General features: G+C 40.3%; 1 protein-coding gene across 1 annotated transcript in view; it reads right to left on the bottom strand.

Moving 5' to 3' along the window:
* Positions 1-4,457: 4,457 nt before the first annotated feature.
* Positions 4,458-24,501, bottom strand: part of LOC138975223 (lysosomal phospholipase A and acyltransferase-like) — a 204,536-nt gene continuing 184,492 nt past the window's right edge. Inside the window, exons 3-7 of the mRNA XM_070347882.1 lie at positions 16,671-16,984; positions 13,367-13,465; positions 12,534-12,764; positions 9,431-9,667; positions 4,458-5,680 (exon numbers count right to left, since the gene is read on the bottom strand). Of these exons, the coding sequence (XP_070203983.1) occupies positions 5,337-5,680; positions 9,431-9,667; positions 12,534-12,764; positions 13,367-13,465; positions 16,671-16,797 (1,038 nt within the window). The 5' untranslated portion in view covers positions 16,798-16,984 and the 3' untranslated portion in view covers positions 4,458-5,336. The remainder of the gene's footprint in view (positions 5,681-9,430; positions 9,668-12,533; positions 12,765-13,366; positions 13,466-16,670; positions 16,985-24,501) is intronic.

Genomic DNA, 24,501 nt, shown 5'->3' with positions numbered 1-24,501 from the left:
TGATTCCAAAAAGATATAAATATGTTATATTCGGATTAAAAACAAGCTCTGAAAATTAAATATATAAAAATTATTATCAAAATTAAATTGTCCAAATCAATTTAAAAACACTTTCATCTTATTCCTTGTCGGTTCCTGATTCCAAAAACATATAGATATGATATGTTTGGATTAAAAACACGCTCAGAAAGTTAAAACAAAGAGAGGTACAGAAAAGCGTGCTATCCTTCTTAGCGCAACTACTACCCCGCTCTTCTTGTCAATTTCACTGCCTTTGCCATGAGCGGTGGCCTGACGATGCTACGAGTAAAATGGCATTGCGTTCAGTTTCATTCTGTGAGTTCGACAGCTACTTGACTAAATATTGTATTTTCGCCTTTCGCGACTTGTTGTTTGATATGTTTGGATTAAAAACACGCTCAGAAAGTTAAAACGAAGAGAGGTACAGACAAGTCGCGTAAGGCGAAAATACAATATTTAGTCAAGTAGCTGTCGAACTCACAGAATGAAACTGAACGCAATGCCATTTTACTCGTAGCATCGTCAGGCCACCGCTCATGGCAAAGGCAGTGAAATTGACAAGAAGAGCGGGGTAGTAGTTGCGCTAAGAAGGATAGCACGCTTTTCTGTACTCTCCTTGTTTTAACTTTCTGAGCGTGTTTTTAATCCAAACATATCATATCTATATGTTTTTTGGAATCAGGAACCGACAAGGAATAAGATAAAAGTGTTTTTAAATTGATTTGGACAATTTAATTTTGATAATAATTTTTATATATTTAATTTTCAGAGCTTGTTTTTAATCCGAATATAACATATTTATATGTTTTTGGAATCAGCAAATGATGGAGAATAAGATAAACGTAAATTTGGATCGTTTTATAAATTTTTATTTTTTTTTACAATTTTCAGATTTTTAATGACCAAAGTGATAAATTAATTTTTAAGCCACCAAGCTGAAATGCAATACCGAACCCCGGGCTTCGTTGAAGATTACTTGACCACAATTTCAACCAATTTGGTTGAAAAATGAGGGCGTGACAGTGCCGCCCCAACTTTCACGAAAAGCCGGATATGACGTCATCAAAGACATTTATCAAAAAAATGAAAAAAACGTTCGGGGATTTCATACCCAGGAACTCTCATGTCAAATTTCATAAAGATCGGTCCAGTAGTTTAGTCTGAATCGCTCTACACACACACACACAGACACACAGACACACAGACACACAGACACACAGACACACGCACATACACCACGACCCTCGTTTCGATTCCCCCTCGATGTTAAAATATTTAGTCAAAACTTGACTAAATATAAAAAGCGTTCTATCCTTCCCAGCGCAACTACTACCCCGCTCTTCTTGTCAATTTCACTGCCTATGCCGTGAGCGGTGGACTGACGATGCTACGAGTATACGGTCTTGCTGCGTTGCATTGCGTTCAGTTTCATTCTGTGAGTTCGACAGCTACTTGACTAAATATTGTATTTTCGCCTTACGCGACTTGTTCCTCTCTCTCTCTAGTTTTCTTTTTCTCTCTCTCTCTCTCTCTCTCTCTCTCTCTCTCTCTCTCTCTCTCTCTCTCTCTCTCTCTGTACCACTCTCAATGTCCTCTCTCTCTCTTTCTCTTTCTCTCTCTCTCTCTCTCTCCCTCTCTCTTTCCCTCTCTCCCTCTCTCTCCCTATCTCTCTCACTCTTTCTCTCTCTCTCTATCCCTCTATCTCTCACTCTTTCTCCCTCTCTCTCCCTCTCTCTCTCTCTCTCTCTCTCTCTCTCTTTCTCTCTCTCTTTTTGTCTTATCAGTCTTCACGCCCATCAAAGAGTCCCACAATCTCAGTTTACCGCAGCATTTATTCACAGACTAAAACCGAGGATCAGGTGACAGGGTCTTTATGTAGCATCACACAAATGTGACTGCTTGTGCAAACACCCACTCCTTGATTCTGAGAACTAAGCAAAGCTTTAAAACCAGTTTCAGACATGCAAAGGAAATTTGATCAAGCAAATCCGTCCAAAAGAACTTCATACGCAAAATACAGGTTTTCTTGTACCCGTTGGTTGCTTCGAGCTGCATAATTGTTTAAAAAAAATGTGAGTGCGGTAAAAGTCCTGTAATATTGGCTTTAAATTAGACGGGGGGGAAGGTGAAAGTGAAACAGACAGACGAACAATCAGACAAACAAAGAGAGAGTTAGAGAGAGAGAGAGAGAGAGAGAGAGAGTGAGTGGAAGAAAGAGAGTTAGAGAGAGAGAGAAAGAGGGAGGAAGAGAGAAAGTAAGAGTTAGAGAGTTAGAGAGAGTTAGAGGGAGGAAGAGAGAGAGAGTTAGAGAGAGAGAGAGAGAGGAAGGGAGAGAGAGAGAGATAAAGAGAGTTAGAGAGAAAGAGAGAGAGAGCTAAGGAGAGTTAGAGAGAAAGAGAGAGAGAGAAAGAGAGAGAGAGAAAGAGAGAGAGAGAGAGAGAGAGAGAGAGAGAGAGAGAGAGAGAGAGTGAAATAGAGAACGGACATATAAAAGTTAATAATAATCAGAGTAATTAAGAGTGGTTAGTTGTGTGAGTGTGTGTGTGTGTGTGAATAGAATAGAATAGAATAGAATAGAATAGAATAATGTTTATTGTCATGAACCAGTAAAGTTATTGACACAACAAACAACAAATAATAATAATGCATTATACAATGCTAAAACAATCCGTAACAAATTTGCCAAGACGAACTTGAACTTCGTCTTCTAAAAATAAGTTACTTGGATTTTTGTTAGCATATTTCATATTGATATGTGAAGCATCTTCTTTAAATTCATCCCTTAATTTAACATATTTATTGCATTTATCTAGAAAATGTATTTCATCTTCTATGACATTGCATTCAATACAAAGACGATTTTCTTTAGGGATATTCTGATGTCTTCCACTTTCAATTTTTAGACAATGTGTGCTAGTCCTTAATCTGCTTAAGATCATTCTGTGTTTATTATTCTTAATTTGTATTAAGTATGACTGCATTTCGTAAGATTTACTGATCATAGAATAAAACTTAAGTCTGGAATATGTATCTGATTTTTCTTTTGTCCAGTATCTTATATATTCCTCTTGTTGTTTTTTGTCAATGGCAAACTTTAAATTGTGTACATTTAATGTAGATTGGTTATGCCAAACGTGACTAAAACCTAAGTTACAAAGAGATTGTCTAACAAATTGTTGCCATGGCGTTTCTGTCGGATGGTGCAACATTGAGTCATATAATTGATGTATATACGAATCTTGTTTGGAGTCTAGAATATGCGCCCAGAATGCTATTGTTTGTGATAACATTTTTAATCCTAAAGGGAACCTTCCTAATTCCCCCAGTACAGGTATCCACATAGCTTTTCTATGAACTCCAAGAAGGAATCGACAAAATTTGATATGAACAAATTCATGAGGAGTTTTGCTAGATAAACATGATCCAAAGAAATGATCAGTATTTGTTTGTTTTATTTTATTATTAAACGTAAACGGATACCAGATTTCAGCGCCATAATGTTAATATGTAAATTGTGTGTGTGTGTGTGTGTGAGTGTGTGTGTGTGTGTGTGTGAGTGTGTGTGTGTAACTCAGTGTGTGTGTATGACTCTGTGTGTGTGTGTGTGTGTGTGTGTGTGTATGTGTGTGTGTGTGTGTGTATGTATGGTTGTGTATCTGTATCCGTTTGTCTTTGTATCTGTGTGTGTATGCGTCCCTGTGTGTGTGTGTGTGTGTGTATGTGTGTGTGTGTGAGTGTGTGTGTGTCTTTGAGTGTGTGTGTGTTTGTGTGTGTTTGTGCGTGTGTGTGTGTGTGTTGGCGTGTGTGCGTGTGCGCCTGTCTTTCTCTATGTGTGTGTGTATCTGTCAACTCAACTCAACTCAACTCAACTCAAATTTTTATTGGCTTCAATTTTCACAGAAGAATTTGTCTTGCGCTTGGGAGAAAGTAAGAGTATAACATATAAAAACAGCATTCATATCACATTGTCTGTCAGTCTGTGTATGTGAGCGCTTGGAAACAGCAAAAAAGGCATTTGGAGGTTTGGCAGTGTGTGCGTTCGGTTGTAATATAAAGATAAATATGACTGACGAGATAGAATAAAGAAATAAAGTAAGGTGCAGCATGGAAGGACCAGGACGCCTTTGTCAGATAACAATGTGGTGCAGAGGGGTAGGGCAGAGACTGAGGTTTCTATTTTTTTGCAACTTGTGTACTCCTTAGACGATCCTGTTCATACAATTTGTTATTTGGGACTGAAACGAACCGCACCATCACGCACGCACACACACACACACACACACACGCACACACACATACCAACATAAACACGCACACACGCACTCAGACACACACAGAAACACACACACACACAAACTCACGCACACACATACTCACATACACACACACACACACACACACAGAGGCTTACAAAACAATACACGTGTCATAATAAACATTGTTTGTAAGTTTTTTTATTTGCTAAATTACGCTTGCTTGAAAAATCTCGTTATCAAGAAATTCTAAATTTCAGAAAAAAAAATCAATGGGGAATGACTATGTGAGCGCGTGTGCGCGTGTGTGTGTTTAGCGTTTATTATGTATGCTTTTCCTTTATAAGCAAATTTATTATAATATAACTTTGAATGAAGCAGATATATTATTTGGTTTTTGGAATGAAAATTTAAAAAATGATCACATTTATTTTATAAATTATTGTATTTGGATAACAAAAATGACCATAGGAAAATTTAAGTATGGGAAGAAGTTAGACTTACCTATTTTATTTGAATTAGAGTTAAACAGTAGACAGAAGTTTATGTTTTGTATAATATAAAGTTGATTATGTTATACAGAAAAAAATACCAAGGAAGAAGGATGCTCCACGCCTTAAAAAAAATAAAAATAAAAATAAAAAAAAAATCGGGCAAAAAATATGGGTTTGAAGCATCCTGCATGCAACTGAGGTCCAAAAAAAAATGTATGCTTTTCCTTGACATTTGCAGTGATGTTTTGCTTCAGTCAGTAGCATTTTCTAACATACAGACTCTAAAACGTGACTGGAACATCTAATTCTCATGTGATTACAAATCACCTAATTTATGATACATGCAGTTACAGGTTTTAGAAGGTTTTTTCTGTCCCAGATGACATTACAGCGCGAGCTGGATATGAAAACATTAGCTTTATCATTTAGCTTTGATAATAACAATGTTGTCTAGTCTTGAGGTGTCTCTCTTATGTATTACGTTTACTGGCTGGCTGAATATTCCACGAGGCTTTCACTCAAACCAAAGGTAGTCTTAGCGAAGTCTGGAATATATTTGCTAACAGTTTTAAAGTTCTGTTTTTTCTCTGTCCTGGGAAAGGTTATCTCCACTAGAGTCTTCATAATTCAAAATCAAATCAGTGATGAACTTTAGTACGTGGTCGTCACTGAGGATTGACAAATGATCCACACCGTCAAAAGCCTGGTGTGTCAGATTGATGGATTGTGAACCTTCAAACTTCTTGAAGGCCTCGAGGCTGCGTTTGTTGACCGTGCCATCGCCTTTGCCATTCTTGACCTGAGGGTCCGAGTCTGGGAAGGTTCCAGCAGGGTAGACATACTGACTCGGAGTGGGCATGTTGGCGCCATACAGCACGTGAAGTGCCCGCAGTTCCGGCAGTTTACTGAGATCTAAACAGAAGCCGGTAATAAGCGTTTTCATGAGAGTAAACATAACTTAACAGACTCTAAACATGTGTCGTGAAATAAGAGGGAATTGATCTTTACTACGTGTCAAGACGGCCCTGAAAATGGCGAGCATTTTTAAACATGTAACTGGCGAGTAGAAATGTTCAAATGCGAGTAAAGTTGCTGAAACAAAAAATTGGTTTGGCGAGAAAAATTTGCTCTCTGGATAGTAAATTTTGAGAAGCCACCATTTTTCACGGCTGCATAAAAAAGACCAGGAAGATGCGTTTTAGTGCAGATGTCTGTGATTAGGCTTCCGAGGGGGATGACACTTAGACCGCTTAGTATGCTACAACGTCATTGTTTATTATAATAATAATACTAATAAATGAGCATTTATATAGCGCAACATCATAACTTTACAATTATGCTCTTTGCGCTTGACACATTTAAAATCAAAACACAGTTATACAAGCATTTACATCTACATTCATAGTCAGCAACGCTTAATTAAAAGCATACACCATCAAACATACATTACAAAAGAAAACATAGAGAATAAAAGTAACACTTTTGTGTACACATTTGATCGCTCTTTCCAATGACATGCACAATTTGTTGCGTTTTATCTTTTATCTTTTTTTTTTTTTAACGCGGCAACCTTGCTTTTGCGAATTTGATTTTGGGGGGTGTCTGTGCTGTATGTTCCACTTTATAGACACTACCTTATGTAAAAATCTACCTATTTCCTTCATAATGTAGGGGACGTTTTTTTAAGCGGGCAATGAGACAAAAACCATACATTTTAGTAACATTCAACGCATTGCCTTCAAGCTATTGTTAATTTGTGCTGACACATGTCGTAAAATACACATGGAATCGTAAGTCATTTGAGACAATAGCTCTGCTGTAACGTGACATTCCAGAAAGAGGTTTAAAGATGAAGAAGCATCCTATCAGAGAGAACAGAAAAAGTGAAACTTATTATTTTTTTCTTTCATATTTTCCATACAGAGAAATGAAAGCTTCAAATTACACTTTTAGTGTATACATATTCAACACCGGCCGCTCACAGCGAACCGTTTTAATCTCGAACAAAAGTTCTTGAAAATGCTCTTTCAAGAGCCATGCTCAGTCAAGCGTGTGAGTAGTGAGCTTTCATTAGGCGCAGACTGTCATTTGCTGATCGAATATAAAAGAGCCTCTTTCTTAGATTACTCTCGCGTTGAAATCCCAATAACACCCATGTATGGTTAAGGATGAACGTGAAATTGCAAAACTATTTCTGGCTTGTCGCAAAACAGCGTTACTAATGTGTCAAATGACTTACGATTCCATGTGTATTTTACGACATGTGTTACGACAAATCGCCCAACATTTGAGAGCAATGCGTGGAACGGTTACTAAAATGACCCTGTTTGGTCTCATTACCCGCTAAAACGGCTTCTAAAAACCGCCATTAATGGTTCCTGAGAGGAATGACACATACAACGTTTAGCATGTCATAATGACAGGAGAAGAAAAGTGACTGTTTTGAATACAAATAGGATTGTTCTTTCCAATGACATGCATGTTTGCTTGTTATCTTTTTCTAAATTTGTTTCGATTTTTATGCGGGCAAATTTGCTTTTGGGAGGTGTCTGTGATATAGGTTCCACTGCAAAGACACTACCTTACGTAAAAGGGAATGGATGACCTTTCAAATCCTATAACTGCTTTTACAATAAACGGTTTCGTCACAAATAATATGCATTCAAACGTATCTGCCTATTTTTGTTATGACAGGTAGTATAGTTTTGACCCGTCGCGATATAACCTTGAACGGTTGAAAACGACGTTAAACACCAAAATAAAGAAAGAAAGAAAGTATAGTTTTGACAAAAACGACCATGGGTGACTCTGGGATGAGCTGGGTAATCACGAAAGCAAGAGCTTCAGACAATGACCTGAGATTTGAGAAGAAATACTTATTGGGAAGATAAGTAGGGGAAGGGATCTTAACATGGACCATGTTTGTTGTGTCATGCTGGTAACTAGCTTGTTTTCTTGCGAATATATTTCATATAGTGATTTGTAGTTGTTCTCTCTTAAGTTAACCTTTTGAGAGCGAATAAGCTTTTATTGACATTTAGGAAATATCAAATGCCGTACAAACTCACAACTAGTCTATAGTAGGAGCCACAGTGCCTAAAATGGACGAGTGGATAGGCCATCACGAATAATTGTAAGAAGCACCCTGTACTTAAAAACAACACGTAAGCCTAATGAGTCAGTTTGCGAGTATATTTAATTCAAATACTCGCCAAATGTATTTGTTTCGGTTCGATGACAGCTAGCATCATTCAAAGCGCAACAAGGAATAAAAAGAATTAAAAAAAATAAACGCTTATAAAGAAGACTGTTCAATATTTTTTTGGAGAAAGCTTGAGGGTTAGTTATAAATGATTGTACTCAAGCTTCTTAAAACGATTCTTTATCTTGTTTTTACCTCTATTTTGTAAAGGTGGTTCATATTATGGTACACGCACATACTTTGATTTTTTTATATTACTGTATTTTGTTTGCGCTAGAAAGACGTGACCAACACTGCTAAAATGTACCAAGTACAGTCTTAGCTGTTATATATAGCAATGTGTTTGTGTTTACATTTTTGTTACATCTAAGATCTAGAGTGAACGCCGCCAGAACTTCTTTTAAAAGAGTGAAAAGGCCTAACGGTTTTGTGGTTTGTGCGTACGCAGCTGTTTTGACATGTGCACGTTATCCAGAGAAAGTAAATGCAAATGCTTTCAGCGCTCTAGATCGGTTAGTTTGTCAGAACAGGAGGTGGTCCTTATAAGGGAAGGAAAATAATGTACACTAAAATAAGCAAAAAACATCGGGGAAATAGTAGGTATTTCATCATTTTTAATAATTAGAATGATTTAAACAATGAGTTTGAGTTTGTCCACTGTAGCCTAGTTTGTTCATGATAATGTTTTTAAAAGGAAGTTACCTATTTGTTATTGATGCTGTCATCAGCTTGAACCCCAAATATACTGTCAATTATATTCAGAAAGGGAGTCGCCAATAAGGATACTTCATCGGTATCGCGTGTAAAACTCTGAAACCAACATTATTTTTTTTCGTACAGACTTTCTCGAAGTACAAGCTGTGTGCAAAACCAACCCGGGTTAACAGTAATGCGCTAAACCAAAATAATTGATAATTATCAAGTTGTAATGTAAAAGGGAGACCAAAATTACATATGTTACAATTATGTGGTTGATCACGACCGCTGAAACAAGCTGCATATAATGATCAACCAAGAAATAAAGCGCAAAGCCGTCTTTACTTTGGTTGGTGTCACGCTGAATTTGACACGAGTTGTTGGAGATTTCATATCTCATAAGGTCGATGTCAAACTGAGAATGCGGGAAGCCAATCATATATTTCCTTCAATTGCTTTAAAAGTCATGATAGTCTTCTTTAATTGAATTAGCAGCGTTGTTGTCAAAAGAAATGTCTGCTTCTCTGATCTGAAGCAGCATGGTAATTCTCAATAATTCTTGGACAAATTGCATATAAGTGTCGTCTTTTAGGACAGGACACTCTTTATCTTGTGACTTGCCGGAATAGCCCTACATTGCAGCCGTCTTTTCTTGCTGAGCCCTCGTTTTCGTCAAGTTCACTGACACACGGATGAAAAAAAATGTGTCCGTTATTAAGAGGTGTCCTCTGATCAAAGGTACGATTGTATAGCACTGTGCCTACCTGTATCAAATTGCCGAGTCCTGTTTAACAAAAGAAAACCAAGGTCGTAACCCATGTCATGGAAGAGCTTGTTGTAATCCTTGACGCTGTAATTCCTGTGAGGCGTGACGACAAGAGTCTCTTCAGGGTTCCATAGTTTATGAATGGGGCTTGGCATCATCCAGGCGATCCCAGGCCAGGACCGTTGCATCGGACGCACCTCTAGTCCGTTTAAAAAAAATATGCCATCGCTGTCACCTGAGAAAAGAATCAGAAAAAAAGTGTCAAAACCTAAAGAAATAATTATCACTATTTAAAGGTACTGAACTTGTCAAATCCAGGTGCACGGAGCCCCTGGGGCTTTTAGTCATACCTCAGGCAGCTATCCGTTAGAAGAACTACCAAGTTTCATTGACTTGCACCCAAAGAGTCAAGAACTGCGATTTTTTTACGAATTAATTTCGTACTCGGACCCGGCTGGTCTTGACCTATTTTTGAATCTAAATTTAGATCAGGTAGATCACCACATCATGCACAAAAAGACACGTCACAAGCAAACTATGTCAGACATCATCATGAGTTTGTGTAAAACAAAATGGAGGCCGGAATCACTCAGTTGAATCGAACTCCGACCAAACACCACGTAATAACTAGGTTAATTTATGCACTCGCGTGAACAAGAAACTGTCGAGCTTCACAGATGTGAGATGTCGTCGTTGGGTAGTTTTGGGTTTGTTTTACTACCATAGGAGGATTTTTGAACTGTAAATGCACTCAGCTGCAACAAAAACGCAAAACGAAGGCTGTGAGCTGCACTGTGCCTTTAAATCCCTTCTTCTAAAACGTTTGAATTGTTCTAATGAAGGTTCCCTTTATTTGGATATGTTTCTCTACTGAGCTACGTACTCCATATAAGGCTACAAGGTCTTGCCTAGGAAGCTTAGAAAATGAGTCCTGCTTTCTTTGAAAGTGGGAGATGTTAACTTTGCACATTATAGTACCTAAGGCCTAAAAAAAAATAGGTGTGGTTACTGTAACCCGACCTACCCTATTTTTAGGGGCCGATCCTATAACTTTTTATTACATTTGTCAAAAAAAAAAAAAAAAAAAACCAGTGCAAAAAACGCAATGAAAGCGAAAGCGCCCGAGTCGCACACTTATTTCCCTGTCAAGTAGGTTTAATTTGTACACATTAGAAAAAAGAGTTAAAAAAAAAGTGATTGCCTACCTACCTACCCTATTTTTTTTGGTTATGTTACCGTAACCACACCTATTTTTTTTTGGGGGGGGGCCTAAGCATTGTCGGACTGCAATTCAATAATGTGCTTGCGTGAAAACGTGCGCGTACGTTTTACGCGATTTTTGTAAAGTTTTTTTTTTTTTTTTTTTTTTTGTATCGGTGTAGTTTATGTTAGTTTGTTTTGTTGTTGTTGTTTTTTGTTAATGGGGAGGGCAGATTTTGGTTCATGGATTTGTATTTTTTGGCAAATCGCTTACTGGTTAGCGGATCGGTACCACTTTCAAGTGAAGTTTTTGCCTCGAATACTGTCTATCAGCTATTGAGAACTACCCTAACCGATTACAGCGAAAACCATCATCCAGAGATGCAACTACCACAATTACAAAAAGGACAGACTTATGCTTACTGAAAGCTACCCGAACAAGAACACCACCGATCAAAGAACAGAAATAAGAACAGAAACTTAAACAGTAGCACTAACGACCGATCATCTATTACTAAAAAAAATTAAAAAGCTAAAACAAGCACACATCCAAAACCACTAGCAAAGAAGGAAATAATTGAAGAAGACAGTTCAAACCTGGCTAAACAAATTGATGCATTAAAAAGCAGCAGACCTGCGAACACCTGTTTTGCACTTTAAGTATTCTCAAACAAACTTGTATTTTTAGAGAAAAAATGGGCGTACTCCACACAGCATTTGAACATTCATGATTCAAACATGCTTCACACGCGTCCATCGCACCGTTTATATAGTCCAATAAAAAAAATGTAAATGCTTCATTCAATGTTTATTGACAAAAGCTGTAATCATGTGTTAAAAAACTGGATCGGTTTCGGGATGTGCTTGTGAAGTAGTCTAAGAATTGTTTTCGTCGTATGTTTTCCCACTGACCGTACTGATGCATTCTTGACAATCATGCGTACAAAATACGGCGAATTACTAAGGGTTCCCAGGTCTAAAGCAGTGACAACAGCAACAACAGCCACACACACACCACCAAGCAGAAACTCCCAACAACTACAACCCCTATCTCTATCACAACAAATACAGCCTCAGTTACTGAGAGCTCCCCAACTAGAAACAACATTTTACATTTCTGCAGGTGCCTGAATGCCATTGTATTCAAGAGATTGGACACCGATTGACTCCAAAATTTGATTTCGCTAATACTTTGCCTGAGTGTGTTCAACAAGTGTAACAATAATTAGAGAAATCTAATGGACAGACTCTATGATGCAGATTTTTGAATATAATGACATGCCAAGAATCATATATATACACGAGGGCTGGGTAATAGGATCGGGTATCTGACACAATCAATCAATCACAGGACCTTTTGTGTAAGTGGTGTAAATCCCTGGTTTGCGTTTGTGAGATGATGTGTTCCGATTTGAATTATTGTTACGCGTCTTTCCGATATGGCTGAAATAGCGAAAGTATAAGCCGTTCTTGCAGGCTAAAATTAGATCAGCTACTCAAATTACATAAACATATTGCCTGAATCATCCAACCGATTTTAACCAAAAATTGACACAATGCAGAGAAGAGTCAACACAATCACACTAAAAAAAAAATTAAATTGATCCCGACATTTTTGCACAGAACTGCAATTACCCATTACCCCCATTTTTAAAAATGGTACAGTATCAAAAGCTAAACGACATAGTGAGATGTGAAAAATATGCTTGTTGAGTGAAAAGTAAGCGCTGTTTTGAAGTGTTCATAATCTGTGATGTCCGAAAATAGATAATGGTATACCTTCAGAAAGTTTAAAATTATGATACACTAGCGAAATTATCTGCATTATGACGTAAACGTACGCGCACGCTTATGTGTATATGTGTGTGTTTGTGTCTCTTGCTTTTGTCAGCTGCACCTACCCGAGACCATCCCTCTGACAGATTTGATAGACCCAGCCCATGGTGGTGCTAAGGCGACGTGAGCGTGGATGTAGGTGTCTTTCCACTCCTTCGTCACCTTATGGTTGTAGAAGTTCAGGAGGACGGGGTTGCCCATGGAGTGCGCTATCATCACCACTGGGACGTTTTGATTGGCATGGTACAGGTCCTCCACCAGCTTCTTCAACTTCCGGTAAAACTCATTCAGGTTGTCTGCAATAGTCAGAAATCGATATTCTTGAGAAACACAGAAAATAATGTATCTCAATGAGAAGCAATGTTTAAGAAAAACAAAACAAGTAAAATCACAGTCAGTCTCACACACAAAGCTGATTAAATATGATTATGTCCATGAAAACATGCTCAGTATAAAAAGTAAAAATGTAATATTTAGAATAATAACAATCTAAATTCTGCAGCAATACAGACATTGATTAGATGTTATCGTAAAAACGATGCAAATTTTAAAAGCAAAAAGATGGAGAAGATAATGATTTTAACATGAATTTTTTTCAAACGTACAAAAGCTATCAGCGAAAAACATTCACCTGTTCCACTTACATAAGAGCCTGTCCGAATATTAATGAATGTAATACGTAAAACCAGGTTACTGTCAAGGACAGGTAATCATCACCTCTCTCTCTCTCTCTCTCTCTCTCTCTCTCTCTCTCTCTCTCTCTCTCTCTCTCTCTCTCTCTCTCTCTTTCTCTCTCTCTCTCTCTCTTTCTCTCTCTCTCTCTTTCTCTCTTTCTCTCTCTTTCTCTCTCTCTCTCTCTCTCTCTCTCTCTCTCTCTCTTTCAAAGAAGCAGACATACCTGGAGCTTTTCTGAAGTCATAGGGTGCTCCTTTGATGTCTTTGTTGGCTGTGTACCCTTTAGCCTCCAGTGCGTGGACGATGTAGTAATAATAATCCCCTGAGCAGCAATGAATAAAGAGGATATTAAAAAGACAAGTAAAAGAAATAATGAATCATTTCGTCTACTGCAGACTGGCCACTCGGTTAATCACAATCGACATATTCACACTACATGGGATTAGACCATCCCTTCAGCTGTACACATACCTTATTGTAAAGGTCTGGTTATCATCTATGCAGGGTACATTGTTGTATTTAAAAAAATGGTTTTTTTGCATTCAGTCAAGTGCCGTAAACGACCGTATATACGCCCACCCCCTCATGCACCAATTTCGATCAAAAGTAGGGGGTGGGCATTTACTTGGTACTGTCCCCTGTGCAGTATCAGTTTTTCGTAATAAGTAGAGTTACATGCCGAGTCTCAGTGATTATTAAAAATAATGGTCGAAGTTAGCGGATCATGAAAAATGCGAGCTTCAGCGAGCTTTTTCATAACCGCGAACTGAGACCATTATTTTTAATATTCACTGAGACGAGGTATGTAACCTCTTTATATTCCTCCTTTCTTCAGTTATTCAAAGAAAAGAGGAGTTTTTGTGCGAAATTTTGATCGAATCCTATTCACTCAACCAGTCAACCTGCGCCGCGGTTGTATAGTTCCGTGCAAATCATTCCATTCTGTTAACACTTATTGTCAGTTTCCCTGTTTTGGACTAAAATCAAGTACACAGATATGTTGTCATTCTGCTGTGACGGTAAAGTCAGATATTGGGTGTTCTGTTCATATTTTGGTATCGCTTAGGATATGTTCTTTCGCCGAATGGGACTAGCAGATGAACTTTTGCACCCGTGTTCAAACGTTAAAAACTGTATTAAGTTCAGTTTTCTGGGGCAAAATAGTGTATGAAACCGCTTTATGTTCTTTGAATTGATGAAATGTGTGCATTTGGTTGCGTGTGATCTGTTTACAAAATGAAATATTGTTGAAAACTGACCGTCGGATTGCAGTCACTTGTCGAAGAAAGTGAAAAGAAATTTCTTCGTTTCCTGAAATGAGTTAATGTATTTATTCCGCCATCATGCTAACCTTTGTTTTGTAATTACTATGATTGCTTAAAATAAGCATTATATGCTTGAGTATGTAATCATCCATGCATTGTTCTTGTCATTATTAAAATTGAATAAAGTTTTGTTTAAACCAAAAGAAATTTGAAAGGTGAACTACTCTTGTCGCTAGACAAAGTATGAGAGTCACTTGCCTTGGAAATTTGCTTGTGTTGAACGTTTGTGCACGGCAGATCTAGATTCAGAAAACAACCGATCGGTTTGAACTCATGGATTTTATATGGAGATTCATGTGTTCAAGCCTGTAGTTGTTAGTTTAAATGCGGTATGTTTGTATTGTTTGCTCCAGAGGTGTATATTTTGTACATTTAGAGCGTTCGGAACTTTTCAATCGCTAAAGTAGATCCCACAAAGTCTAGCTCCTAAACCCGTGTGCTATCGAGGATTCAGGCCTGTTGTTGGGTAAGTGATTTTGGTTGCTGGGTAAGTTACCGATAAATAACTAGCCCTACAAGATTACAGAGAGAAAGAAGCAGAGGGGGGAATAAATAACATTGTCATCATTTTCACGAGTTTTCATTCACAAGCACCTGGGAAATAAATCTCATGTTCCCCGGTTACCATAGTTGCAGGAAGCAGGTTATACATGGATAATCAAAAGCAAACCCAATAGAAACGCTCGGGGATTTTTCGGCTCCCCAGACCTAACAGACGACACGACACTGCTTTGCAAAGTTCCAAAAACGAACTGGCAAACTGGCAAAAGTAAACAAAAAACAAAACTACTTCATGAAAGGTCATACATTCATCAAAAACAAATTAAACCTAGCGATATGTTTTGTCTTCTTACAGAGTCATGGAGTGCGTGTATCTGTGTTTCGATACACAGACGTTCACGAACGTCAAGTTCAAGTAAAACGACCCCTGACACACACATTTTGACCCGTGCACAAAACGTTGTATCGATAAACGAAGCACAAATAAGAAACAATAATAAAAGCAAAGAAAATAGCAACAAGATATGCAAACATCTAACAAAGCCGAGCAAGCAGAATGACAGGTCTAATGAAAAACAAAGAGGTACCGAGTCGGAAACAAGATCGCGATTCTTTCATTCGCTGCACGACGCGCTCGACGCAAATCTTCTGTGACCTTTGACCAAACGTAGCTTCCACATTCGATCACTCAGCTTAATATTTACAACAGAAAGCCGAGGGGGTGGAATACCGAGATGAACCTACAGAACTGTGTATCCTCAAACCTGACATATTCATCCCAACATTTAATGAACTCAAAAACACAGAAAGTTGCTTTCACACGCCAGCTTTGATTGCCAGTGGTTATCAAACCGGGACGAAGAATCCCCGAGCGTTTCTATTGGGTTTGGTTTTTATTATCCATGTATAACCTGCTTCCTGCAACTATGGTAACCGGGAATTTATTGCATGGGGAACATAAGATTTATTTACGAGGTGTTTGTGAATGACAACTCGTGAAAATGATGACAATGTTATTTATGATGATGATAATAAGTTTTAACGTCCTCTTAGAACCATCTGGCCTATCTTGGGACAGAACGTATTTATCATACATACGTGAGAGAGACACTCCTGAGATAATAATCGTTCAAATCACACGTGTGTATATCATGTAAATGAGGTCATGTCAAGCAAGTCTGGCAGGGACCTGTTTTTTCAATGCTGATGATGCCAAAGTCACCGAGACAAAAACGTCATAGAAAACAAAATTGCGCTCGCTAATTACCCTCGATGAATTTTTAGAACTAACACGTCACGCCACACTTTTAGAGTGACGTTTCTTTACTTTGACGTAAAAGATTGCTCGAGGCTTTAGAAGAGATCGAGGTTCCAAAACAAGCGTCTTCAATTTAGCTGCCTCGACTGCAGGTTATTTTCAGTAAAATACACGTAAGTACAGTATGTAGGATAAACAGAATACTACATGGCTTGCTGTGTCCTAGCAGATTTACACTCGTTGCTTTTTCAAATAGTGAACAGCTCGCTTTCGCTCGCAGTTCAATATTTAAACAAACAACTCGTGTACATCTGGTACGACACAGCAAGCCATGTAGTATTCTCTGTGTATACTACAATTAACACGTATGTTAAGACAGTGCAAATCTCACATATAAACAAGGGTTCTGAAAGGCAGTACTTGCACACTAGGAATTTACTTACCAGCCTTCCCGTTTCCCATCACGTTTTTGAGCTCCTCTTTGCATTCGAGAGATCCGGGATCTTGGCACCGCTCACATGTCGCACAAATGTCGGATAGGTTCAATTCGCCATTCTCTATCAGATTCATAAACTCTTCAAAGTCACTATCGTCTGATGTATATTCCCCTTGATCTCCATCGCAGTCGGCTACAGATATTTTTTTCTCGGAGTACCAGATTAAATTGGTCAGAACTTTTGGATTGCCAAAACAACATGCTTTGATTGTGGAGTTTGCTTGATCGGTAACGTCGCCAGTTTGGTTATTGACATCCAATCTGAAACACATCAGCACAATCTGTCTGGGCTAGCTGTTTTCTGTTGCAAATATTTTGTGGTTTTCAAACAACAGTATATTGTTTCATGTAAACACGAATAAATATACACACGTAAATCCAGAGTCTGGGACCTCAAATACATCGTGGTCATTGGACTGACAATCGTCGGGCTGAGTACGTGTGTGTATAAGTGTGTGTGTGTGTGTGTGGTCAGAAAATGTACCATTCTGGAAAGTTAGGGAATCTTGTGGACTGCCCAAGAACAGACACTTGACCTAACATGAACACAATGGTAGACAGATCCCAAAGACAACAACAACAACAACAACAACAACAACAACAACAACAATAAACAAACAGTAAAATCCAAAAAAAAGATCTTGGCCTGTTAACATCTGCAGTCACCTGTGCCAGCAAAATGTTGAACCCCGTTTGAACAAAATAATGCAGACGTCACCAATGTTGCTAGAGTTACCCCCAAAACGCGTGCTATTCATGCCACCTCTGTCGTTCTCTGTGTCAGCACTTGTGATTGTTCGATTTTTGAGAATGCCCCAGACGCAAGTTGACACGCTTTAAGCAAAATGAATAATTGCACCACAGAAAGTATTAGTTATCACAATCAAAACATTAAATACATTTCCAGTGTCATTTGGTCGGATTTCTGTGTAAACGGTGCTTTTTGTCTCAAGCAACTTACGACAAGACGTTCCTAACAAATCGTCTAATACCTTTCATGAATATTGTCATCGTAGCATTTATCGATTCTAAGGCGTTACCCAATCATTCATGTTTAATATTAACAGCTATTGTGTTTTCAGCGTAGCAATAGGGTCCGATATTTAGACTCGAACAAGTATAATGCGACTCGTCGAGCGATTATATAGCTGTTATGACTGTGACGAATGTAATTCGTGTATCGTCTCCCTCTCTCATATTAATCAAGACTCCAAGGTAGTCGCGAACACAAAACGAAGTTAAGTGACCGAGACTACGTCATGACGACACTGTATACATATGACGTCAACGCTCGCGCCATTATTCCAAAACTATCGCAGCGTACAAGGCAAGAATTTGTTTGTCTTCATGGAAAGAAATATAAACGAGGAAAGCAAAAGGAAACAGCGTGCCATCGTATTGTGCAGCGAATATGTACATGAATGATATTCAGTTGAGGTTGCTAGGATGCGATGCTCTGACCGTTTGCATTGACTCCAAGATGGCAGCAGTCAATGAAGCCACGTAGATAGCACTGGCGTATTTTCACCTTCCGTGGACGGGTTTTCACATTCTTGCAAACTCCAAAGGTCCACTAACTGCAGGTAAAACACGCTAGTACCTTTTAACATTATTAATTCACAGGAAAACACAGGTATTGTTCATTTTTCCATGTGTTTGTGTCAGTCTGTGAACTTTTGTTTCTGTGTTTGTTTTAGAGAAACAAATTGAATGATATCGATTGAAATCATACTTGATAATAACAGATATTGCACGTGTGTGTTGCAGAAGGTGTAAGTGTACATGGGTGCACAATGCTCGTGTAATTGATGTCGAGTGGACACTGTGGGGGAGGGCAACGTCAGCGGTAACTACGGAAGAAACCACCAACGTCCCCAAGTGCTACCAAGATCGAGTTTTATTGTGATAAGTAGTCTACACTTTATATTTTGTAAACATTAACCCACATTCATGACTTCATCTGTGTGAACCAAGATACATTTTTCAACGAGAAAAAGAATAAACGTTCCGCTCATCGATACCAAACGTCAACGAAATAAGAAGAAGAAAGACAATGTTTTCACGTGTGTTTGAAATCACACTAGCAAAATCATAATCTATAAGACTTACATTTGAAGATTCTAAGAGAAGAAGATTGATGTCTGCGAGAGTGATTATGTGCATGTTTTTGAAAGTACCGAGTTATTAAATTTCTTATTACTTCTTTGCACTTGTCTCTGTTGAACACTGATCAGCCCTAGAAACGAGGAGCAGACGTCACAATGGGGGCTCGAGTCACGGGATATTGAATCAACGTTTTACTTTCGATCCAGCCGTTCCAAATTTTTCTCGTTTCAAAATTGCTGTAGGTTTCCTGCATGTCGATTTGTATTGTATATGTTCGTACTTCATCGCCATCGTCTCATCATATAATTTTATTTATTTACCTTTAGTTATATTACTTATCACAGATCTATAACTCAACGTGTGCCCTATCACACGGTAAAATAAAAACTGGAAGTGTTGTCAGCTGAAACGACACGTTAAAAAATCAATATTTAGCGAGACCACTTTTGATTTGTTAGCTCCCAATTTTATTTGTGGTGTTCCAATTCATCAGTGTGATAGTATTCTTGCACGTACTATCCGAACCATCATTCTCCTTAGTTTGTTCTAAATTACGCGGGAGGTTGGTGGGAGTCAGGTACCTAAGAGGTAAGGATTTAATACCTGTATTGACGGGCGCTGTGGCGGGGTGGTAAGACGTCGGCCTCTTAATCGGAAGGTCGAGGGTTCGAATCCCGGTCGCGGCCGCCTGGTGGGTTAAGTGTGGAGATTTTTCCGATCTCCCAGGTCAACTTATGTGCAGACCTGCTAGTGGCTTATCCCCCTTCGTGTGTACACGCAAGCACAAGACCAAGTGCGCACGGAAAAGATCCTGTAATCCATGTCAGAGTTTGGTGGGTTATAGAAACACGAAAATATCCAGCATGCTTCCTCCGAAAGCGGCGTATGGCTGCCTTAATGGCGGGGTAAAAACGGTCATACACGTAAAATTCCTCTCGTGCAAAAAAACACGAGTGTACGTGGGAGTTTCAGCCCACGAACGCAGAAGAAGAAGAAGAAGAATACCTGTATTTCCCTGTGAAGCCCTATATAATCGACTTGTGGATATCAGTCGTATTTACTTGCTGTAGAAGTGGCTGTAAATTAATCTACACAGTAAATGATGCGAATTGACAGTTGATTTGATACATCTTGTATATTCAACGTTCGATCGAGTGAAAGATTGATCTTTTCGCCAGAAAGAGTCAAATAAAGTTTACAGTGTAAGTTCTCGTTAGTAGATAGAAGTAAACTGACGTGGAAACATAACTCTTTGGGTGGTTGTGTGGAAACGTAACGTAACATACGTTGAAGAATTATTTCAAAGTACAGTAGAAGTAGAGCTAAACTAGGACTTGCATTTTGTGCACGAAGGCGCCGCCCGACTGTTTCTTTTTGTAATTTGATCCGAAATTTAGTAGCTCGACGGTGTTTGAGCAACATACATTTTGTACGTTTTGGAATAATACGCGAGGTGACTTATGAGTGACGACAGTTCCCCAGCTCATAATTTTAGAAGGTCCACCATCGCAGCCCAGTTGGCACGGAAACAGCCGGCCGACAAATCTCTCCCCATAGTGACCGCAAATAAGAAGGGAAGAAAAACCCTTACTGTCGGTAACGATCGGGAAGAGGTGATAGATTCGTTACCAGTTCCTGCTGACGAAGAAGAGAGTGTTCATCTCTCTCTTCAAGTTGACAGCAACCGTAACGACGAAGAGGTTGATCCACAGGCGTGCACGGACGTGTCACCTGTAAATATGTCTCAGTCCACAAGTGTAGATCCGCTAGAGTTGACTAGACAGCTAATGGCCGAAGGGCAGTTGTTGGGGTTAGAAGGAGCCGAGTTGCGTGCATTTGTTCTTAATCAGAAGCAACAAACTCTTGATCGCGAGGAACGAGAACGTGATGCTGAACGACAAGAACGTGCTGAACGACAAGAACGTGACGCTGAACGACTACGGCTAGAACGTGATGCTGAACGACAAGAACGTGACGCTGAACGACAATTCCAACTGGAACAGTTGAAAATCCAGAACGCCAACCAAGAGGGCAACAGGAACAACAACTCGCCAGGACGTATTCGCGAAGATGATGGTTTCAAGCCCAAGATTCCTTTTCTAGACGACCGTGATGACATCGAGAGCTGGTTCCATCAGTTCGAGCATTATGCTCGAGACTGTAACCTGAGTGATGCAGCAAAAGCTTCACGTGTAGTGTACTTTCTGAAGGGTAAGGCGAGAGTCATCTTCTCAAAGCTGAACGAGGAAGACGCTAATGACTACGACACTCTCAAACACGCTTTGTATGAGGGCTTCCAGCTCACTAGCGAAGATTATAGAAAGAAGTTTCGCCAAACCAAGAAAAGCGCCACTGACACGTATAAAGAGCACATCACGAAGCTAGAACGGTATCTAGACAAATGGGTGGAATTAGCAGAATGCGACCAAAATGTAAAAGATCTCAAAGATTTGTTGGTCCGTGAGCAGGTGTTGGACACCCTTCCTCCTGACCTCGCCGTTCACATCAGGGATAGAGACCCTAAGAGCGCCAAAGAGATTGGGATGATAGCCAACACGTATCAACAATCTAGATCTAACGTCAAAACTTCATCATCAACGTACGTCAAGCCTGAAAAACGTCGTTCTCCCCAAGAAGAAACAAGAATAGCTGCTCCATCAACAAAACTCGCAAATCAAACTCTAAAGGCCAAGTTGAGTGACGCCGAGAGAGAGAAACTGCGAGCATCTGGATGTTGTTTTATTTGTAAATTGCAAGGGCATGTCTCTCGTTATTGTCCAAACAAGAGAGACACAGCAGGTGCAGTTTCATCAAAGAAAGATACACTTGAGACACCGATCCTCTTAGAAAAACTTTGCGGAAATTGCAAGGAAAAGAAATGCGCCGAAGTGGTACCAGTGAAGCTGAATGGAACAATTGTCAACGCTTTGAGAGACACTGGATGTACTGGTATCATTGTCAGCAAGAAGTTTGTGCCAAAGGAGGCATATTCAGCGAAAATGAAGGAGACTACTCTGGCAGAGAAAGACTCCAAGAAGATGTACCACACTGCCATGGTGCACATCGATTCACCCTACTTTGACTCCGAGACAGAAGTAACGGTGATGGACGACCCAATTTACCCTGTCCTCATAGGTAAATGGTATGGACTATAAGGAGAAGAAATTGACTCCCACATATCCTGTTCGAGACCCAGCGTGGTACCCTGGGACGGCAGCTGCTGTTACCACGAGAGCACAAGCGACAGAGGACGCCCAGAAACCAAGCTGCAGCCACAAACAGGGAGTCAAGGAAGAAGAAAGACTGTATTCGCCAGCTGATCTGAAGAGAGAACAGGCAAGTGACCCTTCGTTGAAGACCATCAGGCAATTTGCCAACTCTCCAGAAGGGATCAATGGGATACGATATTCATACAAGAAAGAAATCCTGTATAGAACAACGAAAGATCGCCACGGAAACGACCGTTCACTAGTAATCGTTCCGAAGAAACTCAGGAACAAAGTTCTTTCATTTGGTCACGATCACCCCATGGCAGGACACTTAGGTCAAAGAAAAACATCTGACAGAATTAGAGCAGAATTCTGGTGGCCAGGGTGTGCAGGAGACATTCGTAGGTATTGCTTGTCCTGTGACACATGCCAAAGAACTGCACCGAAAAGTCAGACAAAGAAAGTCCCTCTGGGAAGGATGCCACCCATCAGTTCAGCTGATGACTGAGAACAAGCTGAAGCTGAACAGTGAGAAGACGGAGGCCCTTCTCGTTGGAACACGACAGAAGATTGCTTCCCTCACTGTGACCGACCTCCAGCTGGATGACGCGACTGTTCCATTCTCCCCTGCTGTCAAGAGCCTTGGCGTCTTTCTCGACTCCACACTTTCCATGCAGACACACATCTCCTTCATCATCAAGACCTGCTTTTTTCACCTACGACGCATCGCCTCCATTCGTCGCTACCTCACCCACGACGCCTGTGTCAAGCTGGTTGTCTCCCTCATCTTCAGTCGTCTGGACTACTGCAACTCCCTTCTGGCTGGCCTCCCCGCCTCATCCATTCATGGCCTACAACGAGTCCAGAACGCCGCTGCCAGGCTGACGTTGAGGAAGACGAAGCGAGACCACATCACCCCCCTACTTCGCTCCTTGCACTGGCTCCCTGTCAACACCCGAATCTCCTACAAACTGTCCACTCTGGTCTACAAGTGTCTCAACGACTCTGCTCCCGAGTACCTTCAATCCTCCCTGGAACTGTACACCCAGCCCTCCGACCGTCCCCTTCGTTCTGCTGCTGACCCTCTCCGCCTCCACATCCCTCGCTCGAAACTCGCATCTGCTGGTCAGCGTGCATTTCCCTCCGCGGGCCCCTCCGTCTGGAACTCCCTGCCGCTTGAGCTTCGCCAGAGCCCCTCTCTTGACGCGTTCAAGAGTAGGTTGAAGACTCAGTTCTTCCCGTAGCTGGCTGCGACTTTCATGCTCGACGTGATGTGTTGTGCCCCAAAAGACATTCTTGTGCTGTGCTCTGTGAGAGGTGTTTTCTTTGTGCTTAATATTATTTTGTTTGGACCTAGCTATTGATGTGTACATTGTTGTTAAACAGTTGTTTGTTGTATGTTTATCAGGGTTTGCTAGTGTGTGATAGGGTTCGTGTCCGTCTGTAGATGTCAGTTTCTTTGTTAGTCCTGTGTTGACAACTCTTCGACAAGCGCTTAGAACTGTACCCACGGAATACGCGCTATATAAGCTTCATATTGATTGATTGATTGATTGAGTTCAGTTTTCAAGAGAGTTGCGGTGGATATCATCGGCCCGGTCAAACCTATGTCGGAGAGCAAGAAACAATACATCTTGGTATCTGTTGACTACGCTACCCGATACCCCGAAGCCGTAGCCCTGAAAAACATCCAAGCAGACACCGTAGCTGAAGCTCTCTGGGAGATGTGGACTAGATTGGGAATCCCAGATGAAGTGATAACGGACCAAGGCACACAGTTCACCAGCCACCTGATGAAAGAAGTGAACGACTTTCTCAGCATCAAACACCATATGACTGCACCGTTTCACCCTCAAGCGAATGGCTTGGTCGAAAGGTTCAACTCCACACTGAAGAGCATGCTGAAAAAGTTAGCGATCGATCAACCGAAGGAATGGGACACGTTTATTCCCGCCCTCCTGTTCGCATACAGAGAAGCCCCACAAGAAAGCATGGGATTTTCGCCGTTTGAGCTGCTGTATGGGAGATCTGTCAAAGGACCCATGCAAGTGCTGCGCCAAACATGGACCGAAGAAGAAATCTCAGGGGAGCAGAAGACTACAGCGGAATATGTAGTCAACCTCAGGAACAGAATAGAAGAAACGTGCAACGTGGCACGTGAGAACCTGAAGAAAGCGGCCAGCAAGCAAGCCCATTTCTTCAACAAGAAAACGAAACCAAGGACGCTAGAAGTCGGAAAACGGGTTCTACTTCTACGCCCTGTGAAGAACAACAAGCTGGAACTTACATGGTCAGGTCCCTACAAGGTTGTGGAAAAGTTGAATGAATTCGACTACAAGATCCAAGTTGGCAGAAGAACACGGATCTACCACATCAACCTCATCAAAGAGTACCAAGAACGGGAATTGAGTTCCGCCACTCCCAATCCCAGTTCATCCGCCCAAGCAAGCGTTCCTGCTTCAA

Source organism: Littorina saxatilis, linkage group LG9 (assembly GCF_037325665.1).
Source record: "Littorina saxatilis isolate snail1 linkage group LG9, US_GU_Lsax_2.0, whole genome shotgun sequence".
Taxonomy (NCBI): Eukaryota; Metazoa; Mollusca; class Gastropoda; order Littorinimorpha; family Littorinidae; genus Littorina; species Littorina saxatilis.
The sequence above is the reverse complement of the archived record's forward strand: the minus strand, read 5'-3'. Positions and strand labels throughout refer to the sequence as shown.